The sequence below is a fragment of the Palaemon carinicauda genome, chromosome 19 (assembly GCF_036898095.1).
Source record: "Palaemon carinicauda isolate YSFRI2023 chromosome 19, ASM3689809v2, whole genome shotgun sequence".
Classification (NCBI taxonomy): Eukaryota; Metazoa; Arthropoda; class Malacostraca; order Decapoda; family Palaemonidae; genus Palaemon; species Palaemon carinicauda.
Genome location: NC_090743.1, coordinates 118,862,031 through 118,887,655, shown reverse-complemented (window position 1 = coordinate 118,887,655; position 25,625 = coordinate 118,862,031). Strand labels below are relative to the sequence as shown.

Sequence of the window (25,625 nt, the reverse complement as noted above, 5' to 3'; positions counted from 1 at the left end):
ATAAGACAGGAGAGACGAAGTTTCTCCTCGTCTTCCGATGATTCGTGTCTTTAAAAGCCTGGGCGTATAGTTTCGAGACGGTTGAAACGTTTATTAGTTCCTTCAGAACAAGTTCAACGTCCTAGCTGTAGTCATAATAAGAGTCCCGTTCATAGCGATGACGTTCATGTACAGACGTTTCTGCCACAGACTCGACGTGACGTTGAACGGTGGACGCCGTGGACACAACGTGACGTCGAGTGTCAGTCACCGTAGTCTCGATATAGCATCGATCAGCAGTCACTGCTGTTTACTACGTGACGTTTGAACGTCAGCCACTGCAGTCACCGGTTGATCCGAAGTTAGATATGCTGTTAAAGCTTTCCTCTTCAATAGAAGCTTTCGATCCTGTTCCTGTGCGAAAGGATCCTTTGCTTTTTGTACGTCACGGTTCTGGGATACGTGATTCGGGTCTTCAACCTTCTAGACGAGCTTTGTTACGTCACGCTGACGTTATCTCTAGTGACAGCTTTGCTGTTAAGCGAGATGCGGAGCATAAATCTCGATGTAACTTTGATCGCTTTGAACGTCAACCACCGCAGTCACAGCGTGACGTTGAGATGCAGAACTTGACGTTGAGCGGTGGACGCCGTAGACATGACGTGACGTCGAGGGTCAGTCATCGTAGTCACGATATAGCATCGAACAGCAGTCACCGCTGTTACTACGGGACGTTTGAACGTCAGTTACTTCTGTCACGACGTGTACAGTAGTAGAATAACATTCTCTGCAGTCACAACGTGACATTGGCCCTCCAACTTTAACTTCTGTTCATATACAAGTGGATGTAGCCTGTCAGGCTTTTCCTTCACGTCATTCTGAATATAAATCTCCTTCTCGCAAGACTTTAGTTTTATCAGATGATGTGCCTTCTGAAGAAGTTGATGACCCCCTTTCAACTAATGTACCTTTGGGGAGTCATTCAGAAGAGGAGTAACCTAGGGTGGTCCAACATTCCCTTGTATTTTATTTATGAATTTCTTTAGTGAAATTTTGTCCTAGACTTTCTTCGACGCCTGCTTTTACGAAGTCAGTTCTCTCTTGTTCTTCCAAGAGGACCATGCTCTTACTGGGAGACTGGTTGGAATCCAGGAGAAGTTTAGGAAAGTCTGCTTTTGCTTTTCCTCCTTCTTAATTAGCTTCTCGCTCGGGCATCTGGTGTGACACATGAGAAGCTCGAGAAGTTCTCGGCTTGGGAGTACCTGCCTCTGCCCAGGGAGACTTCTTAAGCCTTGTGGACTCTCCTCGTCGTCTAGCCATGAGACGCTCCAAGATTTTATGGTCGGCTTCAGAGCTAGACCATCTCCTGTTAGGAGTTTTTTCGAGCGTTTGAAGTTTTTATTTGTTGGATTGGTCCCTGGGAGCCTTAAGTAAGAAGGTCTCTCCAGCTGTCAATGTATTGCTGTACAATTATGTCATGCATGAACAAGGCTATCAGGGATGGCTCCAATGATCTGACAGCCACGTTCACTGCAGGAACAAGGCTATCAGGGATGGCTCCAATCATCTGGCAGCCACGTTCACTGCAGGAGTACTTAAGATGTAAGTGCGCTCAATGTGTTCATTGTCAAGACAAACTTCACGATGAAGACTACCAAATCTGTCTTGGCAGCAGTAAGGGAAGGCGACTGGATGGTCTCTCTCGACCTTCAGGATGCATACTTCCACATCCCGATTCATCCAAACTTTCAACAACATCTGAGGTTTGTGGACGGGAAAGTAATGTACCAATGTCGAGCACTGTACTTCGGCCTCATTCCTGCTCCTCTTGTTTTTACAAGGCCCTTGCAAAATGTAGCAAGCTTTCTACATTTTTTGAGGATTCAGAGCCTCCCTTTATTTTGACGACTGGCTAATCAGGGCGTCGTCATTATATCGCTGTCTGGAGAGCCTCTAATGGACATTAGACCTAACCAAGGAGCTAGGTCTCGTAGTGAACGTAGAGAAGTCGTAACTTACAGTACCCCATCCCAGACTATTTTTTTATTTGGGAATGGAGATACAGTGTCTGATTTTTCGGGTCTTTTCGTCTCCCACAAGAATGGAACAAGCTCTGTTAAAAGTCCTTCACTTGCAAGAGAAAAACAGTTGCTCTGTAAGAGTTTGAACTAGCCTCGTGGGAACTCTTTCATCGCTGGAGTAGTTTATCTCTCTGGGGAGACTCAACCTATGCCCTCTCCAATTTCACCTAAACCATTGGAACAAGAAGAAGGGCTTAGAGAGTATCTCTTTCCCAATCTCCAACTCAGTCTAGACATGTCTGACTTGGTGGGACAGCAACATCAGACTTCGAGAAGGTCTTTCTCTTGCGATCAAGAACCCAAACCATGTGTTGTATTCAGATGCATCGGATTTGGGTTAGGGAGCTCCACTGGACAGTCTGGAATGCTCGGGTCTTTGATCCACGGATCAGAAGGAACTCCATTTAAGGCAAGTAACATCTCTCCTTTGGCGAGATTTGTGCAAGGAAAAATGAATGTCTTGGCGGACTGCCTCAGCAGAAGAGGACAAGTCATCTCCATGGAGTGGACGTTGCATAAGACTGTGTGCGAGAAGCTATGGATGACATGGGGTCAACCCACCATAGATCTTTTTGCGACTTCTCTGACAAAGAGGCTCTCGACTTACTGCTTTCCAGTTCCAGATCCAGAGGCAGCCCACATAGACGCTTTCCTGCTGGACTGGTCTCACCTGGACGTTTATGCCTTTCCACCTTTCAAGATACTAAACAAGGTGCTGCAGAAGTTCACCTCTCACGAAGGGACCAGGTTGACATTGGTTGCTCCACTCTGGCCCGCGAGAGAGTGGTTCACAGAGGTACTTCTATGGCTGGTAGACGTTCCAAGAAGTCTGCCGTTACGGATGGATCTCTTGCGACAGCCTCACGTAAAGAGATTTCATCAAAGCCTCCCCACGCTTCGTCTAACTGCCTTCAGACTATCGAAAGACTCTCTTGAGCTCGAGGGTTTTCGAAGGAGGCAGCTAGAGCGATCGCGAGGGCTAGAAGATCCTCTACCATCAGGATCTATCAGTCGAAATGGGAGGTATTTAGAGACTGGTGCAAGTCCTCCTCTATTTCCTCTTCCATGTGCCTCTGTAACGCAGATTGCGGATTTTCTGCCTTATCTGAGAAACGGTCGCTCCCTCTCTGCATCCACCATTAAAGGCTACAGAAGCATGTTAGCTTCTGTTTTCAGGCATAAGGGTTTGGATCTTTCTAATAACAAAGATCTCCAAGACCTGCTTAAGTCTTTCGAGACTTCTAAGGAGCGTCATATTTCGACTCCTGCTTGGAACTTGGACGTGGTCCTACAGTTCCTTATGTCAGACAGGTTTGAACCATTAAATTCAGCCTCCCTGAAGGATCTTGCCCTCAAGACACTTTTTTTTGGTGAGCTTGGCTTCGGCTAAAAGGGTTAGTGAGATACATGCTTTTAGCAAGAACATCGGCTTCTCCGCTAATAAAGCAGTATGCGCTCTTCAACTTGGTTTTTTTGGCCAAGAATGAACTTCCGTCTCGTCCTTGGCCTAAATCATTTGAAATCCCCAGTCTTTCTGAGATTGTGGGGAATGAAGTTGAAAGAGTGCTGTGCCCCGTTAGAGCTCTTAAATTTTGTTTATCCAGAACTAAACCGCGACGAGGTTGTTCAGAGGCTTTATGGTGCTCCGTTAAAAAGCCCTCTTTGCCCATGTCTAAGAATGCGTGGTCTTATTTTATTAGACTTTTGATTCGGGAGGCACACTCTCAATTAAGTGACAAGGATCATAATTTACTTAAAGTCAAGGCTCATGAAGTTAGAGCGATAGCAACTTCTGTAGCGTTTAAGCAAAATAGACTCATTAAAAGTACAGTATTATGGACGCGACCTTTTGGAGAGGCAAGTCGGTTTTCGCTTCATATTACTTGAAAGATGTCCAGACTCTTTATGAGGACTGCTACACACTGGGACCATTCGTAGCAGCGAGTGCAGTAGTGGGTGAAGGCTCTACCACTACATTCCCTTAATCCCAATATCCTTTTAATCTACTCTTGAAATTTTTAATCTTATTTTGGGTTGTACGGGAGACTAAGAAGTCTTTCGCAATCTTTTTGATTTGGCGGGTGGTCAAAATATTGTTTCTTGAGAGCGCCCAGATTAAGGGTATTGATGAGGTCCTGTTATAGGGGTGTTCACCCTGGATATAGCAGCTCCTGGGAGTCTTTCACCATCCTAAGAGGATCGCTGGGCTTCGTGAGGATAGCGGACTAATGAGGCAGAGTAATAATCAGAGTCTGCTTCCTTACCAGGTACCTATACTTAAGTCTGTTTTTTGAATAGTTGTCAAAAACTCTTGAGCATATACGCCTTTATTGTATTAATACTGGTCTCTACCCACCACCATGGGTGTGAATCAGCTATTATATATTCACCGGCTAAGTTTAATATTTAAAAATGATATTTTGATTATAAAATAAATTTTTGAATATACTTACCCGGTGAATATATAAATTAAAGGCCCTCCCTTCCTCCCCGATAGAGACCTAGGGGACTGAGAAGAACTGGAGATGTTGACAAGTATATGCGGTATCTGGCCGATAGTCGGCGCTGGTGGTCACACCCGCAACCTTCACGGCGATCGCTCGCGAGTTTTTGGAATCTGTCGAGCCGTCGGAGACGTCAGCTATTATATATTCACCGGGTAAGTATATTCAAAAATTTATTTTATAATCAAAATATCATGTTTACGCCTTTCCTCCATTGTGTCAGATGAGGAGGGTACTCGACAAAGCCAGAACATCGGTCAACCTCTCGATGAGCCTCAGCTCTGCTATGGCATTACGCAGAATGGTTTCCGGACCTTGTGCAACTCCTGATGGAGTCTCCAAGAGAACTCCCTCCACGACACAATCTACTCAAACAGTCACATGCCAACATATTCCACAAAGCCATATCTTTGCTACGACTTCACGCCTGGAGACTATCCAGCATCTCCTCTCTGAGAGGATTTTCACAAGTTGCTTGCAGGATGTCTGGATACCTGCAAATGTCATCAGCAGTAGTCTACCAGGCAAAGTGGAAAGTCTGTGGTTGGTGTCGTGGAAGGGGTATCCCTCCTCTCGATACCACTATTCCAGCAATAGCGGAGTTCTTCTTGTATTTGCGGGAAGAAATACGTCTCAGTCTCGGCAGTAAAAGGCTTTCGCTCAGCCTTTAGACTAAACGGAATGGACATTTCTTCATCGGTACAACTTTTCCTTACTCGTACAGAGTTATGAACTTACATGTCCTCAGTCTAAAGCGAGACCTCCCCCCATGGAACGTGGTTCGAGTTCTCAGGTCTCTTAAGAGACCTTCCTATGAACCATTATGCCAGGTAATAGATCGCCACCTAACTTGGAAGACTATGTTCCTGCTAGCTTTGGCTTCAGCCAAGCGAGTCAGTGAACTTCATGATCTCTCATACATCATCTTCCATTCAAGGGGATGGGGAGAGGTAACATTCAGCTTTGTCCCTGAGTTTATTGCTAAGATTCAAAACCGGGGAGTAGCGGATCCTCGATTGACTCCTTCCGGATTTCGAGTCTTCATTCTGTAACAGATGACCCTGATCATCTCTTACTCTGACCAGTAAGGAGTTTGAGGCTGTACCTGAAAAGAACAGCCGCAGCACGTCCTCGTGTGCCTTCACTCTTCGTTAACACAGGAAGGACTAAGAGGAGGGTCACCAAGAACACAATCTCACTATGGATGCGCATGGTCATAGGTCATGCTCTGAATCCAGACTCTCCCCCTTCACGTCATCCCAGAGCTCATGATGCCAGAGGCGTAGCTACCTCCCTGGCATTCAAGAGGAACTACTCAGTGACGCAGGTTCTTCAGGTTGGGGTGTGGAAACGACAAACTACTTTCACCCACTACCTGCAAGACGTGACCCAAAGGAGGCTCGATACGTTTTCTATCGGCCCTGTGGTTGCTGCATAGCAGCTGGTATGATACCTCAAGCTCCTTACTGGACAAGTAGCAGAAGGTTGAGGGCACTGTTACAGTGAACCCTCGCTACTTCGCGGTTCGACCATCGCGGATTCACCACTTCGCGGATTTTTTTCATAACCCATGTATATACATATATCGCGGATTTTCCAGAAACATCGAAAATACCGCGATGTGACCGATGGTGCGAGATTGGAGAAAGTAAGGAAAATTGAATCGTGATTGATTTTCAATATAAATGAAACTTTGAGGAGCAACAAAGATATCATTTGTTAGAGAGATAGAGAGAGGTAAGGAATGGGAGGTAGTGAAAAGTAGCCCACAGAGAGAGAGAGAGAGAGAGAGAGAGAGAGAGAGAGAGAGAGAGGAGAGAGAGAGAGAGAGATAGGCAGAGAGAGAGAGAGAGAGAGAGAGAGAGAGAGAGAGAGAGAGAGAGAGAGAGAGAGAGAGAGAGAGAGAGATATAGAGGGGGGTTTAAATGTAATAAACAAAAAAAATTGATAGGTTATAACACATTGGTGCTTATGTAATATCAACTGTATACTGTAGACGGTTTGAATAAGTTAAGAAATGGTATAAATGATACTTTGTTTGTGTATTCGTACACACTCAAGAGTGGCAGCTAGATGACAGCTGATCTAATCACAGCCAAAAGTAAAAAAAAAAAAGAAGTCAACAATACTCGATTTTTAAAACAAACCCGAAATTTAAAAACAAAAGTACACGCTTTCTTAATGTGCAATTAACTATTTAAAGAGTGGCAATTTTCTAGAATAAAATGATATTTCCCAAAAAATAGTGGTTTGCTGATGAAATCGGATGCCGTATTTTTAGCTATGATTGAAATGGATGTAGACTCGGCCTAATTATTTCGTTTCGTATTTAATTGACACTAAGAAAACTAATTTTAGTTTCTTCATCTAAATGTAAGTATTGTATAACACGAAGAGAGAGAGAGAGAGAGAGAGAGAGAGAGAGAGAGAGAGAGAGAGAGAGAGAGAGAGAGAGAGAGAGAGAGAGAGAGAGAGAGAGAGAGAGAATCAGCTGTTGTACTCAAATGGCGTGTTTTTGTTTCGTGAGAATTTCATCGCCACGACTTTAACAACAACATACTGTACTGAACTTTACAGTATTATACAGACTACTGTAATATGATAAAGTAAAATATTTTAAATCTATTTTATATGAAATGGGGCTATTTTTTTTTTGTTTAAAATTTACATTTACGTATGTAAAACAACTCTCTCTCTCTCTCTCTCTCTCTCTCTCTCTCTCTCTCTCTCTCTCTCTCTCTCTCTCTCTCTCTCTCGTAGATTGTTTTCCTGCTTTGCTACGTATGTATGATTTTATATAGATACAGTAAATAATATTTGTAATAACATATTTTATTAAAGCTTTTACTGTAATATCATTATTTATCACTTTAATCATGCGCATTAAATTCCTTAGTTTGTTTACTGAGCGTACTTTATGACGCCGTCGTTTCAGGCGGCGTCATAAAGAAAAACATTTCATTTGGAAGTCCTAAGAAAAATTAAGTAAAACATTAGTAATAACCAAATCAACATACAGTACTGAATAATCAATATAATCGATGCAGAAACTAACCTTTACACAGATGTGTAAATGCGTTTGCTTCTTCATTATAATCAGAGATAAACGTAAACAAAACATTGGTTGCCATTTTTTATCGTGCTTTTTGGCGTGTTGAGGAAACGCATGATATAAAGTCGCCCTTAATATTTGTGCCTGTTTTAGTTTAGGGTACGTTAGTACATGCATTAAGTGTTCTGTACATTAAAGGGTAGTTTGTTAACAGTACTACGTACAAGGGAAGGTTTTAAAAGTCTGAATATACATGTTAAATAAATAGGTAAATATGGTGTCACTACTTCGCGGATTTTCACCTATCGCGGCCGGGTCTGGAACCTATCTACCGCGATAAACGAGGGTTCACTGTACCTGGTTTTAGTCTGTGTGAATAAAAAGGTTCGACTGGCTCTTATTCTTTTTTTTTCATCCTCTCCTTTCTTGGGGGAAAGCAGCATCCTGGCTTCTCTGCATAAGATGACCTCAAACCACTACAGGTAAACCATGCATCCCCATACCCGGGTGAGGTGGTATTGGGAAAATCTTGGTTACAACAGTTTTTGCTACAAAAAGAGACTGAGTAACTTTACCTGGACAATCACACTTCTAAATATCTCAAATCACAGCTTGCGTAGCAAAGTTTTAGCAAGGCACAGGGACTCCTTATTTCAAGTACTAACATACTCAGATAAGGAGCCCCCAGGTAAAACCAAAAGCCAGATTTGCAGGGACGTCCACCCTTCCTAATGGGCGAGTCACCCCTAGATAAATAGCGGAGGTTTGTATTCCAGTTACGGAACAAATGACAAATTTGTAGGTAATTTGTATTTTTCCTAACAATATAAACGTTAGCTATTTATACAAACTTACCCGCCAGCCCTATCCCCCTTGGAGTCCTACCTCCAAGCAAAGTGAGCTAAATCACCGGTGTGTGAGTGGGAGCACTAGCAAGTGGTATGGGTAGTTAACCCTCGCTAAATTTTAATGGCTTGACATCTCAGCTTCGCCGAAAGTAATACCCCTAAATAAATAGTTTAAGGTTTGTTTTGTTAGGAAAAATACAAATTATATATGAATTTGTCATATTAAAGGCAGTCTCAATACAGATATAACAAAGTACTTATGGAAAGAGTATAGCAAAAAATATCCTCATCTAGGACTGCCCATAAATTTTTGTATACTGTACATTACTGTATATAGTATTGAATTTTTTTTTTCTCTGTATCGCATTACAATAGGTTAATTAATTTCAACCTTAATTGTTTCATTTTATCTTAGTGGCCAGTTGCTTGCTAAATTTGTTTCTCTACCATTAAATTTTGGTGTTTGCCTCTTTGTACTCAGATAGAATGGGCTTTTTCATACAAAACTTTACTGATTTCTTCATCATACCATCTGTTTGCTTATGCTGTTTTGGAATGGTCTTGCAGATAATTTGATACATTAATTTCCTTGTAGGTCATTCTAAGTCTGCAGACATCATGTCATGACTTGACTAATGATGAACTGTCCAAAGTAGCCGTGAACCTTTTCAACTGCCAATCGTTTGCGGAAGGTCGACCTGTGTTTCCTTGCACGATGTCTATGGTAAGGATTTTCTTCAGTCTCTTGTCCCCATGGTCCCATTCCCTGTATTTGGCCTCTTGAACTATACCATAAATAAAGTTGTCATACAATAGACATTTTTATCAGTGTTGCCTATGTACTTGTATTATAATTTTTAGAAATGAGAAAAGTTATTTTGTATGTATTGATAAATTGTCTTCCTCTTATGCAGACCATGTTATTATTTTGGCAAAAGGTAAAATGATATTTTTTCCACCATCAGACTTTGGAAGAGTGTACCAAGAACATGGATCCAAATACTTGGAATGCTTATCACATTGTCTCGAACAGAGTCAGGGCTGTGTGCTATGCCTCGCGACAAGAGCAGTTTCGTGCTAAAGCTGAGATGACTGTTAACAGACTCATGAATTCAGCTGAAGAGCAAGTTAGATCAATGAATGAATTACAGGTATGTTGACTGCGAATTTGTTATCAATATGTTGACATTGACGGTGGCGAGGCACAAGTTGCATTTTATTGATGCAAGGATAGTAGAAAGTTGATTTTTATCATTTTTTTTTATAAAAATAGGATTAGCTAAGGCAGGGAAATGGAGAGAAGACATCCTATTGACATTTATTGAATTTGTTTCTTGTGTTTATAACTGTTAATATGTTTATGCATTGTTTACCACCAAATTTTTATAACTGTCATTTAAGCATTCTTAAGGGCTTTGTTATTCATGATTAAGGGTGTAGTCTTAGGTATGTGATGTCTCCTAAATTTTCCAAGTTAGTTATATATCTAGTAGGGTTATTAATCAACTGTAGAAAATTTTCAGTTGCTAGAATAACTATATGACTTATGGGTAGAATACTTGCCTTGGATTGGAAGTCCCAGCTTCATTCTCATGATATAACTCTCCAGGTGACTCTAGTTTGCTACATGAATAGAATGTTTCAATGTTTCGGACCTCTTCTTTTTGTTATTGCATTATTAATTGACTGTGTTTTGTAGTGTCTATTTTCTTGGTTGCAAAATTGCTGGATGAATCCTGTACCCTTTCATATTTTACAATTAACCGAGAGGTTTATGTTAACGTTGCAGTGATATTGGCATGGTAAGCAATATTTTCTTGACAAAATTATCTGCAAGAAAAACTACGGTCAAAGTGATGACAAAAGTATTCAAGTTATAGTGTTATGGCAATGTCCTCAGTTGCTGTACTCATGAAGTTTTAATTAAGCTTTCTCCACTGCATTAAAATTGTAATGATGAAAATAAACGACACGTTTTGCCTTTTTATAAAAATCGATTTGTGAACCATTTTTTATATAAGAAAAAAAAAAAACTCCACGGCACATTATATGATGTACTTTTGATATAAGAAAAGTAGTATTGTATCCTCTGAGATGCATTGATGTGATGAATGTGTTTATAATATTGATATAGCTTGGACACATAAGGGATGGAAAGCAATTAGTCAGAAACGTAGTATAGTGTTAGAAGGAGGAGGAGGAGAAAGACCTAGCAATGGAGACCTCATTTTTCCTCCATTGCACAAAGGAAAAGATGTAACGTAAAAATTATAACCTGTTCATGCTAGAAACTACAGTTTTAATAAACTGAAAGGTTAATCGTAACAAATTGAATTGAATTTCTAAAAACCCTCTGCCCTCAGGAAAGCCACATAGCCCTTGGAAAGGCAACATCCGAGACGTTTGAGTCGTTAAGCGAAGGTCATGAATATTTACGAAAACAGCAGCATCAGTTATCGGCTACCCAACATACGATACAACATTACGTCTCTTCAAATCTCCGAGAACTCTACAAAGAAAAGAGAATAATAGCAGCTGGGCAGAAGGAACTGGCTTACATTACAGAATCAATAAAGAAAAAGCTAGGTAATTTCTATCCAGTAGAGTTAATTTACAGTATATGTCATTTTACTATATATACACATTAATGTTAACAAGAAATGTATGGTGTGTAGATTCACAGATATTTCAGTCTTTAAGACACCATTTTTGAGCATGTACAGTACATAGGTACAATAAGATGATTAATCAAGACAAGGTAGATTTAGTTGTTTTGTATATAGTAATAGTGTACTATCCACAAATTTCGGTGCCAGAAGTCATTATAATATAGTACATTATTTTTTTAATTTCATCAACTTTTCTCTACAGTCTTCATTTTTCGTCAGTACCTATATCTCTACTTTGTAGGGTGGTATAGGCCTTGTGATTCAAACGACTTATTGTTTCTGATAAAATAGAATACTTTTTATTTACCAGTATTTTAGTAATTTCTTTCAATGTCATCCAATCTTTTGCTGATATTTTCTTACTGGCCTCTCAACACCTGCTTCACAGTCTAGTGTGTCCCTCCAAAGTGAATCAATTGACCCACTTACCTACTCATCCACTGTATCATAAATGCTTCAACTCCCTTTCCTCCCCATTTGATGTGGAACATTTTTGGCATTGAAAGTGTCTTGCTTCATGTATTTCGTTCTTACACGTAATAAACCTTCGACCTTTAGTAGGAGTGTGACTTCAGCAAAGCTGCAATTGACATCAAGCTTTTAACGAGGTATACACAGCTACATTCACTTTGACTTCGGCTGCCGTTCTGTACAGACATACTTCATTTTGTCCCATTTTCCTTTTCTGCTTTTTCTCTTTTCAGGTTGATTGTGCGTGATTGCTGTTGATGTCAGCTCCATGGTTGGACATGTGGTTGTGTCCTGAGGAGCCAAGTTGAGGTTATGGCTGGTATACGAGTAAGCTAGAAGTCGACCTTCATCACCTTTGTAGTTTTAGAAGGGGTTATGACTGTTCACAGGATTCCCCCTGTTCTGAGTGTAAAGAGTTGCCCCTGGTAATAGTGGACAGAGTCTACAAAGAGGAGGAAAAATAAGTCTCAGATTCTTTGGAGTCATCTAGGGTACTCACAAGCTGATGCCTAAGAAGCTCTCTAGCTTCTTCATCTCTACTAAGGGTTCGAAATCTGCTGCGTGCCCTTCTTCTTCCTCTGAGGCTGTGACTGTCGACAGTAGTATGAAGGATGCAGTCTGAGCAAAGATCTGGCAGTAATTTCAGTCATCTGGAAGCTTTTTAAACTTTTTAGGGAGCCCCTACCCTTCCCTAAGGGAGTTCGTTGATTGAGACAGGAGTACAGTATTGTTTTCCTCAAGCAAAGGTAATACTGTACCCCCATCACAAAAGCAAGTGGTCTTTGGAGAAACAACTAACACTACACCATGAATGTGCAGTATCCATGGTTGTCTGTACGATCTCCTTATGCTCAATTATCTTGGAAGAGATCGTATTTTGACTCTCCACACTCATGGACACCCCATTCGTCACTGGGTACACACACCCCACTTGCAAGGTTGCCTCCATGAGTATGATCATCAGAGCATGTCCCATTTGTGCCATGAGCGAGTAAAGAAAGACTATCTTGGAAGATTAAACCTTCTCTGAATGTCAAGCGTGAATGATCATAGACAGCACACGATCATCACGCTCGCATTTACCATGTGCGTTATTTCCGATCACAGGCACGATAATCACTATAGTTCTCCTGCACTTGCCTGAGCAACAACTCGTACACTTTCGCCCATTTGGATGAAAGAAACAAAACATACTAAACATTCATGATTACCAGCTTGTGAACCTATGGGCAGCAAATCCTTGAAACAACAATCCCCAAAGATGAAGGCTCTTTCCTCTTGGTTTTCAGACTTTTGCTCCTTGCAAGAGAACCAGAAACATTGCAAATCACATTGAAAATCAGGTAACTCTTCCCTGAACATCATTTCAGTGAAGGAGTTTCCATAAGGGAAGACCAGTCTTGACAGGTCTCCCAAGTGCAAGCCTGACCAGAGGTCCATACGAGGTAAGAGACCTTCCGGTCCTTCTGCCTGGGATCGTAATTGGAGTGCAACTGTATCACTGTTTCCTCTAATTGCCATGAGTCCCGGCTTAAGCCTGACTTTAAGAGCATCCATCAGCTCGACACCACTAGAAACGGGCTATATCTAGGATGAGCTTTTGGCAGTTCCCTGGGCAGGGAGTATTCATCTCGAAGGGAGCTCATGTTATAGCCCTTCCTCAAAAGGGAGACCTAAGCAATCGAATTACTCAACTTCTCGCTCTCCTTTCAACCCTTCAGAGATCATAGTGCTCGGTAAGGAAGCAGACATTTCTCGCCAATCTCTAGTCACTTCTTCCCCAACTTAGCATGAAAAGACTGCCCTTGGTCCAGAGAGGGCACACTCCAAGGAGGAGGAGGAATCAATGCATAACGCTGTCTAGCCCTCCTCTGTGGGAGAGGAGAGGTTTCTCGGGCAATAGAAGGTTCCCTTTCTTGCGATGTGGGACCCTCTCTCTGCGGAGACTTACAACCAGTCATTGTAAGCTGCCTTCCTTAAGGTTCAATCCCTCATCAGGGAATTGAATGACCTAACAGAGGCCTCCATTGAACCTATCAAGGGTGGGATGACAAAGATTGATTAACTCTTGTGCCCCTCAAGGTTCCAGACCTGCCCTTGAGCTTCCCTGGTCATTGCGTGCTTGGGATGCACTTTTCAAAGTGAATTCACTGGTCATTGGACCCAAGAATTCATTCTGGTTGAGCCATTCAACCAACAACCGCTTCCTCTTAGCCCTTTCTCGACAGCAGAGCTTTTACATAAAAGGGAAGGCAGTTCCTTGTCCTCTTCCAATCAATCCAGCAATGGCAGCATTGGCAACAGGCTCTACCCCGGATAAACTGAAGTTTGAGGGCACTTCATTCTCTGCTATTGAGTCCATGGTCAGAAGCTGCATGTATGGCCAGGTTACAAGCTACCAGCTGGATCAACCACTGGTGTTGAGTTGTAGCATACTTCACTTCATACCGAAATCTGGCTAATCCTGAAATGAAAAAGTACACCGGCCATGCTTTTAAGAGTCAACTAACGAGTGGGCAAACTGGATGTTAAAGAGGAGTGATTCAATGGCAGCTCTTTTCTAGTCGTGAGACAAGCAACAGCATGCTCTCTCAAGAATGCCTTGATCCTGGACATCTTGATGCTCTTCCTTGTAGATGAGATCAAGAACACAATTAACAAAGGGAAAAAAGATAGTCGCAACTCTTTTATCTACAGAGCAGTGTCCCTTCCAGATCAATTGTCCCCTAAGCTTCTTCCTCCCAGTCCATTAAACCAGGGATGAAGAAGCAAACGGTGAAGCACAGATCATGGTCTGCAGCTCTAGGACCCTCTACCTCAAGGAAAGATGGGGACCACGCTCTACCGTTTTTCCTCCAACTTGGTTGTGCCAGGAAAGGCGGTAGAAGAAATAGAGAGGGCAAGGGTCTCTTGAGATTCGCAAACCCCTCTTAACAGCTACTGCGAGTGGGGGATACCTGTTAAGCCATTGGGCAACGTGGCAGTGATACAGTGAGTAAAGTTGGGAGGTAAACATCTTGCGGGACGGGTACAGCTTTCCGTTCATCAGCTCTCGTCCTTTTTCTGTTACAGAAGTCGAAGTGTGGATGGAGACCTGTCATTGATCTCTCTTTTGGCAAAACAGGTTTGTTCTGAAAACACTGTTCAAAATGGAGACGGCAAGCACGGTTCGTGCCACCATCTGGAAGGACAACTTAATGCTTTCGGTTGACCTCTGGTACGCATATTTCTAAATACCCATCCACCCTTCCAACAGAAAGTACCTCCGCTTCATCTTGCAGGAAGTCGAATACCAGTTCATACTGTAGTCCTGTTGTTCGGACTGTCAATTGCTCCCCAAGTTTTCACCTAGTGTTCACTTTGGTGCCTGCTAGGGCCCATTTGAATGGGATTCACATGCTGTGATATCTCTGATTTGGTCCTGTCGTCTTCAAGAATAGTCGATCCAGGATCTAAGTAAGTTAATTGCCTTTTGCCACGATCTGAAGATCACAATCAATAGGCAGTAGTAGTCTAACTCCCAAGAGACAGATTGGGGTATCTATGAATGTCAATAGATACGACAGCTGTAAGTATTCCAGTCGGATGAATGATTGATATGAAGTTGTCTGGCATCCTGATATTGAAGGTCATTGACCCCAATCCCATCTCAGGTGACTGCATCAACAAACTATTCAACAACTACCAGCACAGCAGTGGCAATGTCTTCTAGGACATCTTTTATCTCGAGAGAAGCTCGTGCCTTATCTCCACCTGAGATCGCTTCAATGGTGTCTGAAGTGAGACTGGTCAGCAGCCTCTGGTTCTTCACACCTTCAGGTTCCAGTAGGACAAGAAGTGGTGAATGATCTTCAGTGGTGGCTGAAAACGAAAACCTCACCAGGGGAGTCCTACTTGACTCCACCTCCAGAGATATTACTCTACACGTACGCTTCTAAGTAGGGGTGGGGCGCACACCTGAGGAACCAGATCGCCTTGGGACTATGGTCCTTAGATGAAAGGCCCCTGCATACTGTATTAACCTGCTGAAAATGCTAGCTACACTTCTAGCCCTGTGGTCTTTTAAAGGTGCAAGCTTACAGTCAGGTATTGGTTCCACCCTAGCCTTCATGGAGAATCTGTTTGCGACACAAGTGATGAAGGCCAAAGTCTAAAGCTGCCAGACAACCTTGAAAATTCCTGGGACATATTCTCCATTCTCCTAAGGACCTGTGGTAACTGCTCAGCAGCTGTGTAGCAAGCCTAGAAGACAAGAAGCATCTCATCTTAGATAGCAGTTAAAATTTAAGTCCAAGAATGAAAGGTAAGAATGTCTGGCCCTTTCTCCTTTTTTCTTTCCCTCCCCTGATGTTGCTAGCAGCTGTGCCGTTGTGGAGCTGGACGGTACGATTGATGCAGGCAAGCTACTCAATAGAGTACCCTTTCTTTACATTTTATTTGTATTGAAGCATCTCCCCCATTTTTCTTTACAAGAGGAAGGATGGAGAAAGTGCATGCATTCCCATTCATCATATACAACAATGCTTTTACATTCAGACAATCATATCCTCAGTTATATAGTAGATTCTCCTCAAGACTGTCTGCTAGTGCCTGGAGGAGGCGTAGCATAGCACCTCTGACATCTTTATGCTTTGGTAGTTGTGAGGTTGACAAGAGTTATAACTTCGCTTCCATACTGGATTAAAATATAGTGATTTTTCCAGGTCGGTAAAACCAGTCAGTTTGGTTCAAATGGACTTCCTGCCTCCTAAGAATGAGTCTCATGTTAAAGGACAATGGTTTGTATTAGGTATAGAAAAATCACAAAATTTTTAATCGGTTTGTAATTCTCGTAACTATCAAACCTGAGACCTTTGAAGTTACACCACCAACCTTAGCAGCTGTGTTAACCTCGTTGAAATCTTATTGGCAATTCCTTCTCGGAAGTCGTACTCTTGTTGTAGGTTTTAGGTTTGTATGGTTGGCCAAAATACAAATATTCAAAATTTATATTTTGTGGGACTAGAATAGTATCTCTCGGGACTACAAGTGTCCCATGAGATAAAGTGCTGAGTTCACCCTCAAAACAATTCCACTGCATTCTCATAACTTCTTTTTACTGAATATATTCTCTCTATTAATTTTCTTGTATGTATCAAATTTAGACATTGTAACTAAAAAAAAAAACTTTAGTATAAATATAATTACCCTTCCTCTTTAGCAGTAATCTTTAGCTTCTCTACCACATTATATTCTTGAATCGTAATAATTTTGGACGATTCTCTTTACCATCAGATGAGGCCAAAAATCAACTTACATTACAGGAGGAAAGTCAGAGAGATGTTCATAATCACATTCTTCAAGACCTTTCTGGAATACAAGACGATGCTCGCAGAGTATGGGAAAAACTTGGTTAGTATTCCGCTGGTTCTTTTGCTATGAAAAAAAATTAGCAGTACTGTATATTTAAAAAAATATTACTGTATAAAAATGCTTTGGAATTAGGGATGAGAATGTAAGTAAATTGATTAGGATACTGTATGTGTAACTGGTCTACCAATTCATATTTCTAGTTTGAGTGTGTTAGACCTATTTTTAACTGTGTGGGAAACTTGAAATTCCCTTAATATTCATATTGATTCTACTCATTAGTTGTGTTGACGTCAACCCAAAATTAAACATTCTCTAATCGAAGTTGTGTCAAAGTCTACCCAAAATAAAAAATTCTCTATCTCTTCCCCTCTGGGAACTTTACAACTTCCTCCAGTTTTTGGCAACTTACTACAATAATCGATGACATGACCATTATCCTCCTGCATTTTAGTTTATCTTGTCACTGGGCTCTCATAAAATGTCTGAGTATGGAGACAACCGTTTTGTTTTTAAAACATTCTGTAGAATAATCAATGGTCGAACCTTGTTCATAAATAGTTAAATTTCTTTGGCATTGGCGATCGTAAACAAAATAAAATCTTTGAATACAAGAGAATTAAAGTGGAATTTATTTGAAATTATCTTTGCATAGTTTTTTAGGAGGAAATTTACCATCATATTGGTTTGGATTTATTTAATTATGAATAATTCAACAAGGTGATTCTGAATTATTTTGAGAAATTAACTAAGGTTACATCAGTCTAGCCTAGGTATTGATTTAATTATGACAATGTGTATTTTTAAAATTTAACATGTATGCAAGACTGAACTTATTTTTACTGAATTTCCAGAGTTATTTATTTTTATTACATCGGTGGCATTTTTTTCAAAGAATATTTTGGCAATGTGGTTACTCAAGTCCCAATACAGAGTCCTTTGTCCAAAATGTCACTTAATAAGGATTAGTCTTTAATTTATGTGATAGGCTATCTAATTATGTACTCTTTGTTGTCTTTTTAATATTGGTCTGATTTTTATGACCTAAAATATTATTATTATCATTCTTATTATTACTACTAGCTAGGCTACAACCCTAGTTAAAAAAACCGGATGCTCTAAGTCCAAGGGCTCCAATAGGGAAAAATAGTAAGAGTGAGGTAAGGAAATAGATAAACTATATGAGAAGTACAGTTATGAACAATGGAAATAAAATATTTTAAGAATGGTAACATCATCAGTTCACAACTTCAAGAACTGAAAAGGAGGTAAATGATCATATCCTAGTTATTATTATTATTGTTATTACTAGCTAAGCTACAACCCTAGTTAGAAAAGCAGGATGCTATAAACCCAAGGGCTCTAACAGGGAAAAATAGCCTTGTGAGGAAATGAGGAAATAAACTACATGAAAAGTAACAAATAATGAATATAAAATATCCTAAGATTAGTAACAACGTTAAAATAGATCTGTCATAAATAAACTATACAAGACTTGTATCAGCCTGTACAACATAAGAAGATTCGCTGCAAGTTTGAACTAATGAAGATCCACCGATTCACCTGCCTGATGGAATGGTGGTCCCCAGAGGGGGAGGTATTTTGAAGGAAAGAGAACTTTTTCATTATGGCATAAAGTTTGATACAGCTTCAAGTAGAAGAAAAATGAACATCGTTCGAGTAAATAAAAAAAAAATATATCTCTAAATTGCTTTTAATTTTAGCAGTTAACAAGACTTGCCCTCTACTTTGACTAGAATTTTTTAAAAATCAAGTTTATTACTACTGAATTAACTCTTAGCTGAATGGCCTTGAGCCTCTTTATGATGTTTTATTAGTTTTTTATACAGTATTACTCTGTGAAATAGATTAAAACAAGAAATGTCTTCAAACCTTATTTTTCGTTTCCTGTATATTTGTTATTGCTAACATTTTTTTTTTATCAATTATCACTACTTTGGGAGAATTATTAACTGTACAGATAAATATTAAATATGGAAAATTCGCGTTTGATAGCTCTCAAGTAAGATGTAGAACTAGTGACTCTGATTTAGGAAGAATAATTACAAAGCCACGTATAAAACCTTGATTGTTTGCTATTTCTAACCAGATGCGAGTACTTCAAATATTCTCACCAAACACGAAGAAACTATACAAAGGTTTAGCCGCCTAGCGCAAGATCTTCGGGATATGAACAACACCGTTCACCACCTAATGGATATCCTACAAGCGACAAGAGGTGCAGTTGAAGATAAGTTGTCGTGGATTTCGACACTTGTTGGTGGCACGGACAATACTGTGCAAAAAGTGTACAGCTGTATTTTGCACTTTGCATATTTTTTGATCGGCATGTTGGCTGCAAGTTTTCTTCAGGTGATAACGTTGATAGTTTTTTGTTGTCTGTCTTGTTTATGCCATGTCCAGAATTGTATAGTTCAGAAACCTATGAATTAAAATATTAAGTTATTCTATTATTATTATTATTATTGAGTATGATTAGGAATTTTATGCAGTTACAGCATGAATAATGCTTTGAGAAAGTCAAGTGTGAAGTTTTATTTTGAATTTCAGATTAGAAATTAAGAGTATGAGGTTGGTTCGATATCCTTTATATGCACGATTTCTTTTGCAGGTACCGTATTTGACTCGCGTTGTGCTAGTTGTGTTGGTTCCTCTGAATGCCTTGGCAGAAATAAAACATGAGAGCAGTTTGCAGTTCTCTACGCTGACTACGGTTCTGGCTATGTGTGTGTTAAGTAAGGATTGATTAAATTATTTGCCTTTGATTATAGCGGATTGAAATATTTTCTATTTTTTACTTTGTGCTTTTCCAAAAACACCTTTCTTTTATATTTTTATTTCTCCAGTTAACCTGCTGGCCTCTCTTCTTGCTGGATTCTGCCAACAAAGGAAAGGACAGTCCTCCATCAAAGATGCGGTTTTACATTGTCTGAAATACGAGCTGAAGGGTTCTCCTTCAAATTCTATAACCTCAATCAATGGAAGCTTGTGTGTAAATGATCTTCATTCAAGTATGAAGTGAGTAATCAAATCACTTATCATCCTATTGCTTTTCTGTACAGTTAATTACTTCCTGATGGTAGACAGTCATATTGAGAAGTTTCTAATCTCCAAGACTAGATAGATTGAGGCAACCATTCATGATATAGCAGTCTTGAGATTTCGGAAAAAAAGTTCATTACTCTATTAAGATAGATAAGTATTTGAGTGTTTCAAGTGGCCAGTTTTGGAATTACAGTTATCCGATTTTCTTTTAGAATCGTTACTAGTACGCCCCCAAGTAACCAGAGTAATGGCAGTCTCTCTTCTAATACGAGCAATGCTGATTATTCGAGCGACGAAGAGGAACCACTCACGTTCATCCCAAAAGAAAATCACGATGGATTTCTAAGGAAGCGGTGAGTAAATTTCCCTCAAGATGAATGGAAGAATTTTATATTTTTTTAGTTTTCAATGTTGAGTCCTGTACATAGCAAGATGCATACGGGACCAATTTATTGGAATCGGTCCACAGAAGGTCCTCAACTTGCAAACCTTAAAAAATACAATTAAATTTGACTGAAATCATAAATCTCAGATATTGTATCAAAAGTTCTTATTCTGTGATAAAGAAAAAAATGTAATAAAACAATGTTATATCATTTTATAGTAATAAAAACATTTGTAATAACCTGATCTTTATTTCATATGAAACGGGACTATTTTCTGATTTTTTGGAGCTGGAAATATTGGGCATGGGAAGGCCTGCCTACCCTAGGCCAAAATTTAACAAAATTTGACTTGCAAACAGCTTTGTGGAGCCTATAACAGTAATTTTGTATGTTGAGGACATTCTGTAGTTCCCATTTAACCCCATAGGGTGAATAGCACACAAACTTGTATGACGTTACGTTTATAGCATTACGATACAGCTTGTTCTATGTTTTTATAATTGGCTGCTTCTCTCTTGTTTCAATGGCTACGTAAATTGTAGGGAAAATAAATTCATCCTCATTTACAGGATCCTTGGTAACAGCCTCTTTGGCAGTATGGAGAAGAGTAAATTAGAGTCGCCAATAGCAAACAAAGATGGCGTTGCCTCACTTCTAGGCAGTCAGAGTAACAGCTCTAAAGTTCAGTTGGAATCTTCAGAGAGAGTAAGTTTTGTTTTTAGATGCCTGTAATTTCATATTATTACTAGCTAAGCTTCAACCGTAGTCGGAAAAGCAGGATGCTATAAGCTCAAGGGGTCCAGCTGGGAAAGATAGCCTAGTCACGAAAGGAAATAAGGAAAGCACTTAATAAGAAGTAAGAAATAATGAATATAAAATATCTCAAGATCAGTAAAATTAAAATAATCTTTCATAAATAAACTATAAAAAGGTACTTTAGTCACCCTGTTCAATAAAAAATATTTGCTGCAAGGTTGAACTTTAGTTCATCAATGATAGTTTGTGCTATGCTCAAATATTTATATTAGTATCAGTGTATGTTCTATGAAGCACTCCTATTGAGACTTCCATGGTAATAAAGATTCTTCATGGTATTACAAGTAAAAATTGAATACAAGATTTGTGGTATATCTTTAAGCTCTAATCGATAAGATTCTTTGATTCTATATCTGACTATGCATCTTTTAATAGATATTTAAGAATTCGTAATATAAATTATCCATTAATCCTAAGTGATGGAGAGACAGAAATTGAATGTGTTTGAGATGAAGTGTCTAAGGAGTATGGCTGGTGTATCTCGAGTAGATAGGGTTAGGAACGAAGTGGTGAGGGTGAGAACGGGTGTAAGAAATGAGTTAGCAGCTAGAGTGGATATGAATGTGTTGAGGTGGTTTGGCCATGTTGAGAGAATGGAAAATGGCTGTCTGCTAAAGAAGGTGATGAATGGAAGAGTTGATGGGATTAGTACAAGAGGAAGGCCAAGGTTTGGGTGGATGGATGGAGTGAAGAAAGCACTGGGTGATAGGAGGATAGATGTGAGAGAGGCAAGAGAGCGTGCTAGAAATAGGAATGAATGGCGAGCGATTGTGACGCAGTTTCGGTAGGCCCTGCTGCTTCCTCCGGTGCCTTAGATGACCGCGTAGGTAGTAGCAGTAGGGGATTCAGCATTATGAAGCTTCATCTGTGGTAGATAACGGGGGAGGGTGGGCTGTGGCACCCTAGCAGTACCAGCTGAACTCGGTTGAGTCCCTTGTCAGGCTGGGAGGAATGTAGAGAGTAAAGGTCCCCTTTTTGTTTTGTTTCATTTGTTGATGTCGGCTACCCCTCAAAATTGGGGGAAGTGCCTTGGTATATGTATGTATATATTAATCCTAAGATCACTTAAAAATGTGGAACCAGAAACTATTGATGCAGGGTTAGGATAGCCGTTTTGAGTATAGAAATTTGACATGTTAATACAATACTTTATCAGAGTAGTTTTGACAGAGGAAAAACTGGTTTTTGTGGAGGTGCTGTGTGGTCTGTAAGGACTTAACTGTTATATGGTAGAACAGGGAATGTAATAAGACTTGATTACCAAAGAAATATTGTTTGTTAACTAAGGCACGAAAGGGAGGCCTTTAATTGAGAGTGCTTAATATAGTTCTTGAAAGTGATAAAAATACACAACCAGAAATTTTGAAGCTACAGCAGCAGCGACGAAACGTAAAAGATGGTTGAGAATTGGTCATGACGTAAGTATGATGGCAATAACCGAAAGGATGGTTCTACTGTCGTATGACGTCATTCGTAGCAGGCGACGGTCGGCTATCGAGGTGCTGTTGCAATTTCCTATGATCCTGAACATGCAAGTCTCTCCTATACACACTGAGTTTGTGCTTCGCACATTGATAAACTAGCCTTAGAGTAGGGGAAAGGTATTTCTTTGATAATCTGGTTGTATTGGATTTCACATTTTAAGTATTTAACGGGAAAGTTCTTGGAAACTATTCAGCTTTCTTAACCGCAGAAATATATTGGCAAAAGCTGGGAAGGTAAATACCATAAACTTTATATTTTGGGTTTTTAGTTGAGTGGTTATTGTATGATAGTTAATTTTTGGGGGCATTTTTCTCTGTTGTAACTTTACAATCACCTTGTATATAAGAATTTTAACAGTTGTCTTGTTGTCTTATTGATAACTATACATTATAAGTTAAATTTTACAAAAAGTAATCCTTTGCATATACTGTATAAAAATTATTGTTTATACTTCCATTTCCTCCAGGATAAAACGATATCTTCTGTTCGCCGACACCTCCTCGAGCAGCTGGAAAGTTCTCGGCCTCCTTTACACAGCAGCAGCTTTTCTTTGCGCAGCAGCTCTCGCAGAAGCACTCCAATGAGAGACACGCCCTCTTCCTCTCGCAGGTACTCTTTCCATGTCATTCTTTTTAACAATAACCTTCCTTCTAGCATGATTGTTACCAAAAAGCTGAAGTAACCTTTATTTCTATGTGGTTGGGGTATTTAATTGCTTGCCAATACTGAATCCAATATTTGATCACTAGAATTATGTAGGTTTGAATCCTTTTCCCACATAATTATAATTTTTCTATTATGAATTTTAAAACTTAGTTGTTAATACTTGACACCTTAGCATTATCAAAGTTCATAACAGGTTTCCTATGGGTACTAGTAGGACACTAGGTTTAAGAGGGAATGGGATGCATCAGAGCTTCTGAAAGGTTAACCTTTATGCGCAGTAATTAATAAATTATTTAAGATAATGAGAATACCTACTAGTATTAGAGGAGGACTTTTAAGTTTTGGGCAGCCTGAATTGGTATGCATTGTGAACCTGAAATGGACCAGACACCAATTCACACTGCACATGTTCCAAATAGGCTCGGGAGAGGTATGTGATGCCTTGAAAAGTCCAGTTTGATGTGCCTTTTTCTTCTTGTATCACCCAACTAAAGAGAATTTTAGATTTAAGTGTATCAGTAATGATATTGATGACCATCATTTTGGCAACAATAAAATTTACAATTTTTTCAAGGACAGATTTTTCTTTATAGAGGAAAATCAATCTGCTATCGTGCAAACAATTTCTTTATGGATGGATAGTTTTTCCATTGAAATGAGTCTTGCTTGACTCTGTGAACAATACTGTAAAATCACAAATTTTAAGTAATTTGTATTTTTCCTAACAGTACTTACCTCGAACTACTTTCTTAGGAGTATCTGGGATCTCCTCCCATCCGACCAGAATTTTGTGTAGTTTACCGTATTCCCGGGCTTTTGGCAGTACGATTTCAAAATTAATTTTGCCTGTGTACAATGTTTATTTTTATCCAATGTTACTTTTACAATTGTTTTCCTGAACAGCGGAACTCCATCTCGAAGCATGACGCCCAAGAAGTTGTGTGCTGCGTCCTGCAAGAATGGACAGTTGTGCCGCAATGCTGCTGGGAATGATTCTGTATATTGCCATCGGCACGAGACTAGCTCAATTTTGTCCTAATTGAATGGATGCATGGTGTGATTAAAGGTGCTAGGTAATTCTGAAGTGGTTTATAGTATTCTATACAGTATTTAAAATATTTTTTATATGTACTTAATTCCTCTATTGACATTATTTATTGGACCAGTAATGATTTTAATTGTAGATAGGGAGTACTGTACAGTACAATCTTTCATTTCAAGTATAAAACTAATTCTTGAGAATCACAGATCTCTTTAATGTGGATTTATTTGGTGCTGCTGTCCTTTATTTTAGTGTTTTGGCCAGATACAGTATTTTTGCAAGACTTCAAAGTAATGATTGCATCAGTTTTCCTTTAGTCTACGGTGTTGGTTGCAACACCTGTGGGAGTTCTGGTGACTGCTTATTATTTAACCCTCTTTAATGTTTACAGTTGGGGGAATATATCCTTGCCGGCTCATAAATATAATTTCTAAATTGATACAAAATTTTAGTAAACGAACAAATGATGTAGAGAATTTTCACAGTATTCAAGGCATATTATGGCAACAGTTGTATTAGGAAAAAGCTTTGCTCTTTTAAAATAATTACTTTCCAAAGTAACTTTTAAATCTGTATTCTTTGAGGTGTAACATTATTTTTAGGTTTTAAACAAGACTTTACTTTATTCTAAATACATTGGTAACAAGGCCTGACTATTATCGAGACTTCAAGCCATGTATTGTCATTGGGTACTATATATTGGTTTGTTTTTTAATCACATGTGGATTTGACCAAAATTTTTTTATTTCATAATTTTGATAGTGACAATTTATATATATGACTGAAAATAAACTTTTAATTATTTAAGTACACTTTATTTTTATTTATCACTGTAAATACTCGTGTACTTTATTGGTAAACGAGTGCGCGTACATCTGTCATTTTACAATATAAAAAAAAATTCTTATGTGGTCTCCTAACAGGAAACTGCCGTATCAAGTTTTTATCTGGCAAAGGCAATGGAAGATTATTCAAATATATGTACAAGATCTTGCCGAGCATAAATAATCTGCCACAGATGACTGGAGATACTACTAACCTCACTTGGCTATTAAATTACACCTACCTAAAGTACCAAAATTTAAGGGTCTCTGCCGAGTGTTCTTACCATTGCAGTAACAGCTATATATATAATGGATTCTATAGTTTTCATCTGGCCTAAATCGCAGACTCCTTTTACGTGCTTGACAGCAAAACTTACTTCAAAATGC

General features: G+C 39.4%; 1 protein-coding gene across 1 annotated transcript in view; it reads left to right on the top strand.

Moving 5' to 3' along the window:
- Window positions 1-25,224, top strand: part of LOC137658780 (protein brambleberry-like) — a 33,426-nt gene extending 8,202 nt beyond the window's left edge. The window contains exons 3-13 of the mRNA XM_068393806.1: window positions 9,060-9,188; window positions 9,430-9,615; window positions 10,828-11,050; window positions 16,879-16,995; window positions 19,064-19,326; window positions 19,586-19,709; window positions 19,821-19,992; window positions 20,232-20,372; window positions 20,975-21,110; window positions 23,173-23,315; window positions 24,276-25,224. Coding sequence (XP_068249907.1) covers window positions 9,060-9,188; window positions 9,430-9,615; window positions 10,828-11,050; window positions 16,879-16,995; window positions 19,064-19,326; window positions 19,586-19,709; window positions 19,821-19,992; window positions 20,232-20,372; window positions 20,975-21,110; window positions 23,173-23,315; window positions 24,276-24,411 — 1,770 coding nt within the window. The 3' untranslated portion in view covers window positions 24,412-25,224. The remainder of the gene's footprint in view (window positions 1-9,059; window positions 9,189-9,429; window positions 9,616-10,827; window positions 11,051-16,878; window positions 16,996-19,063; window positions 19,327-19,585; window positions 19,710-19,820; window positions 19,993-20,231; window positions 20,373-20,974; window positions 21,111-23,172; window positions 23,316-24,275) is intronic.
- Window positions 25,225-25,625: the final 401 nt, after the last annotated feature.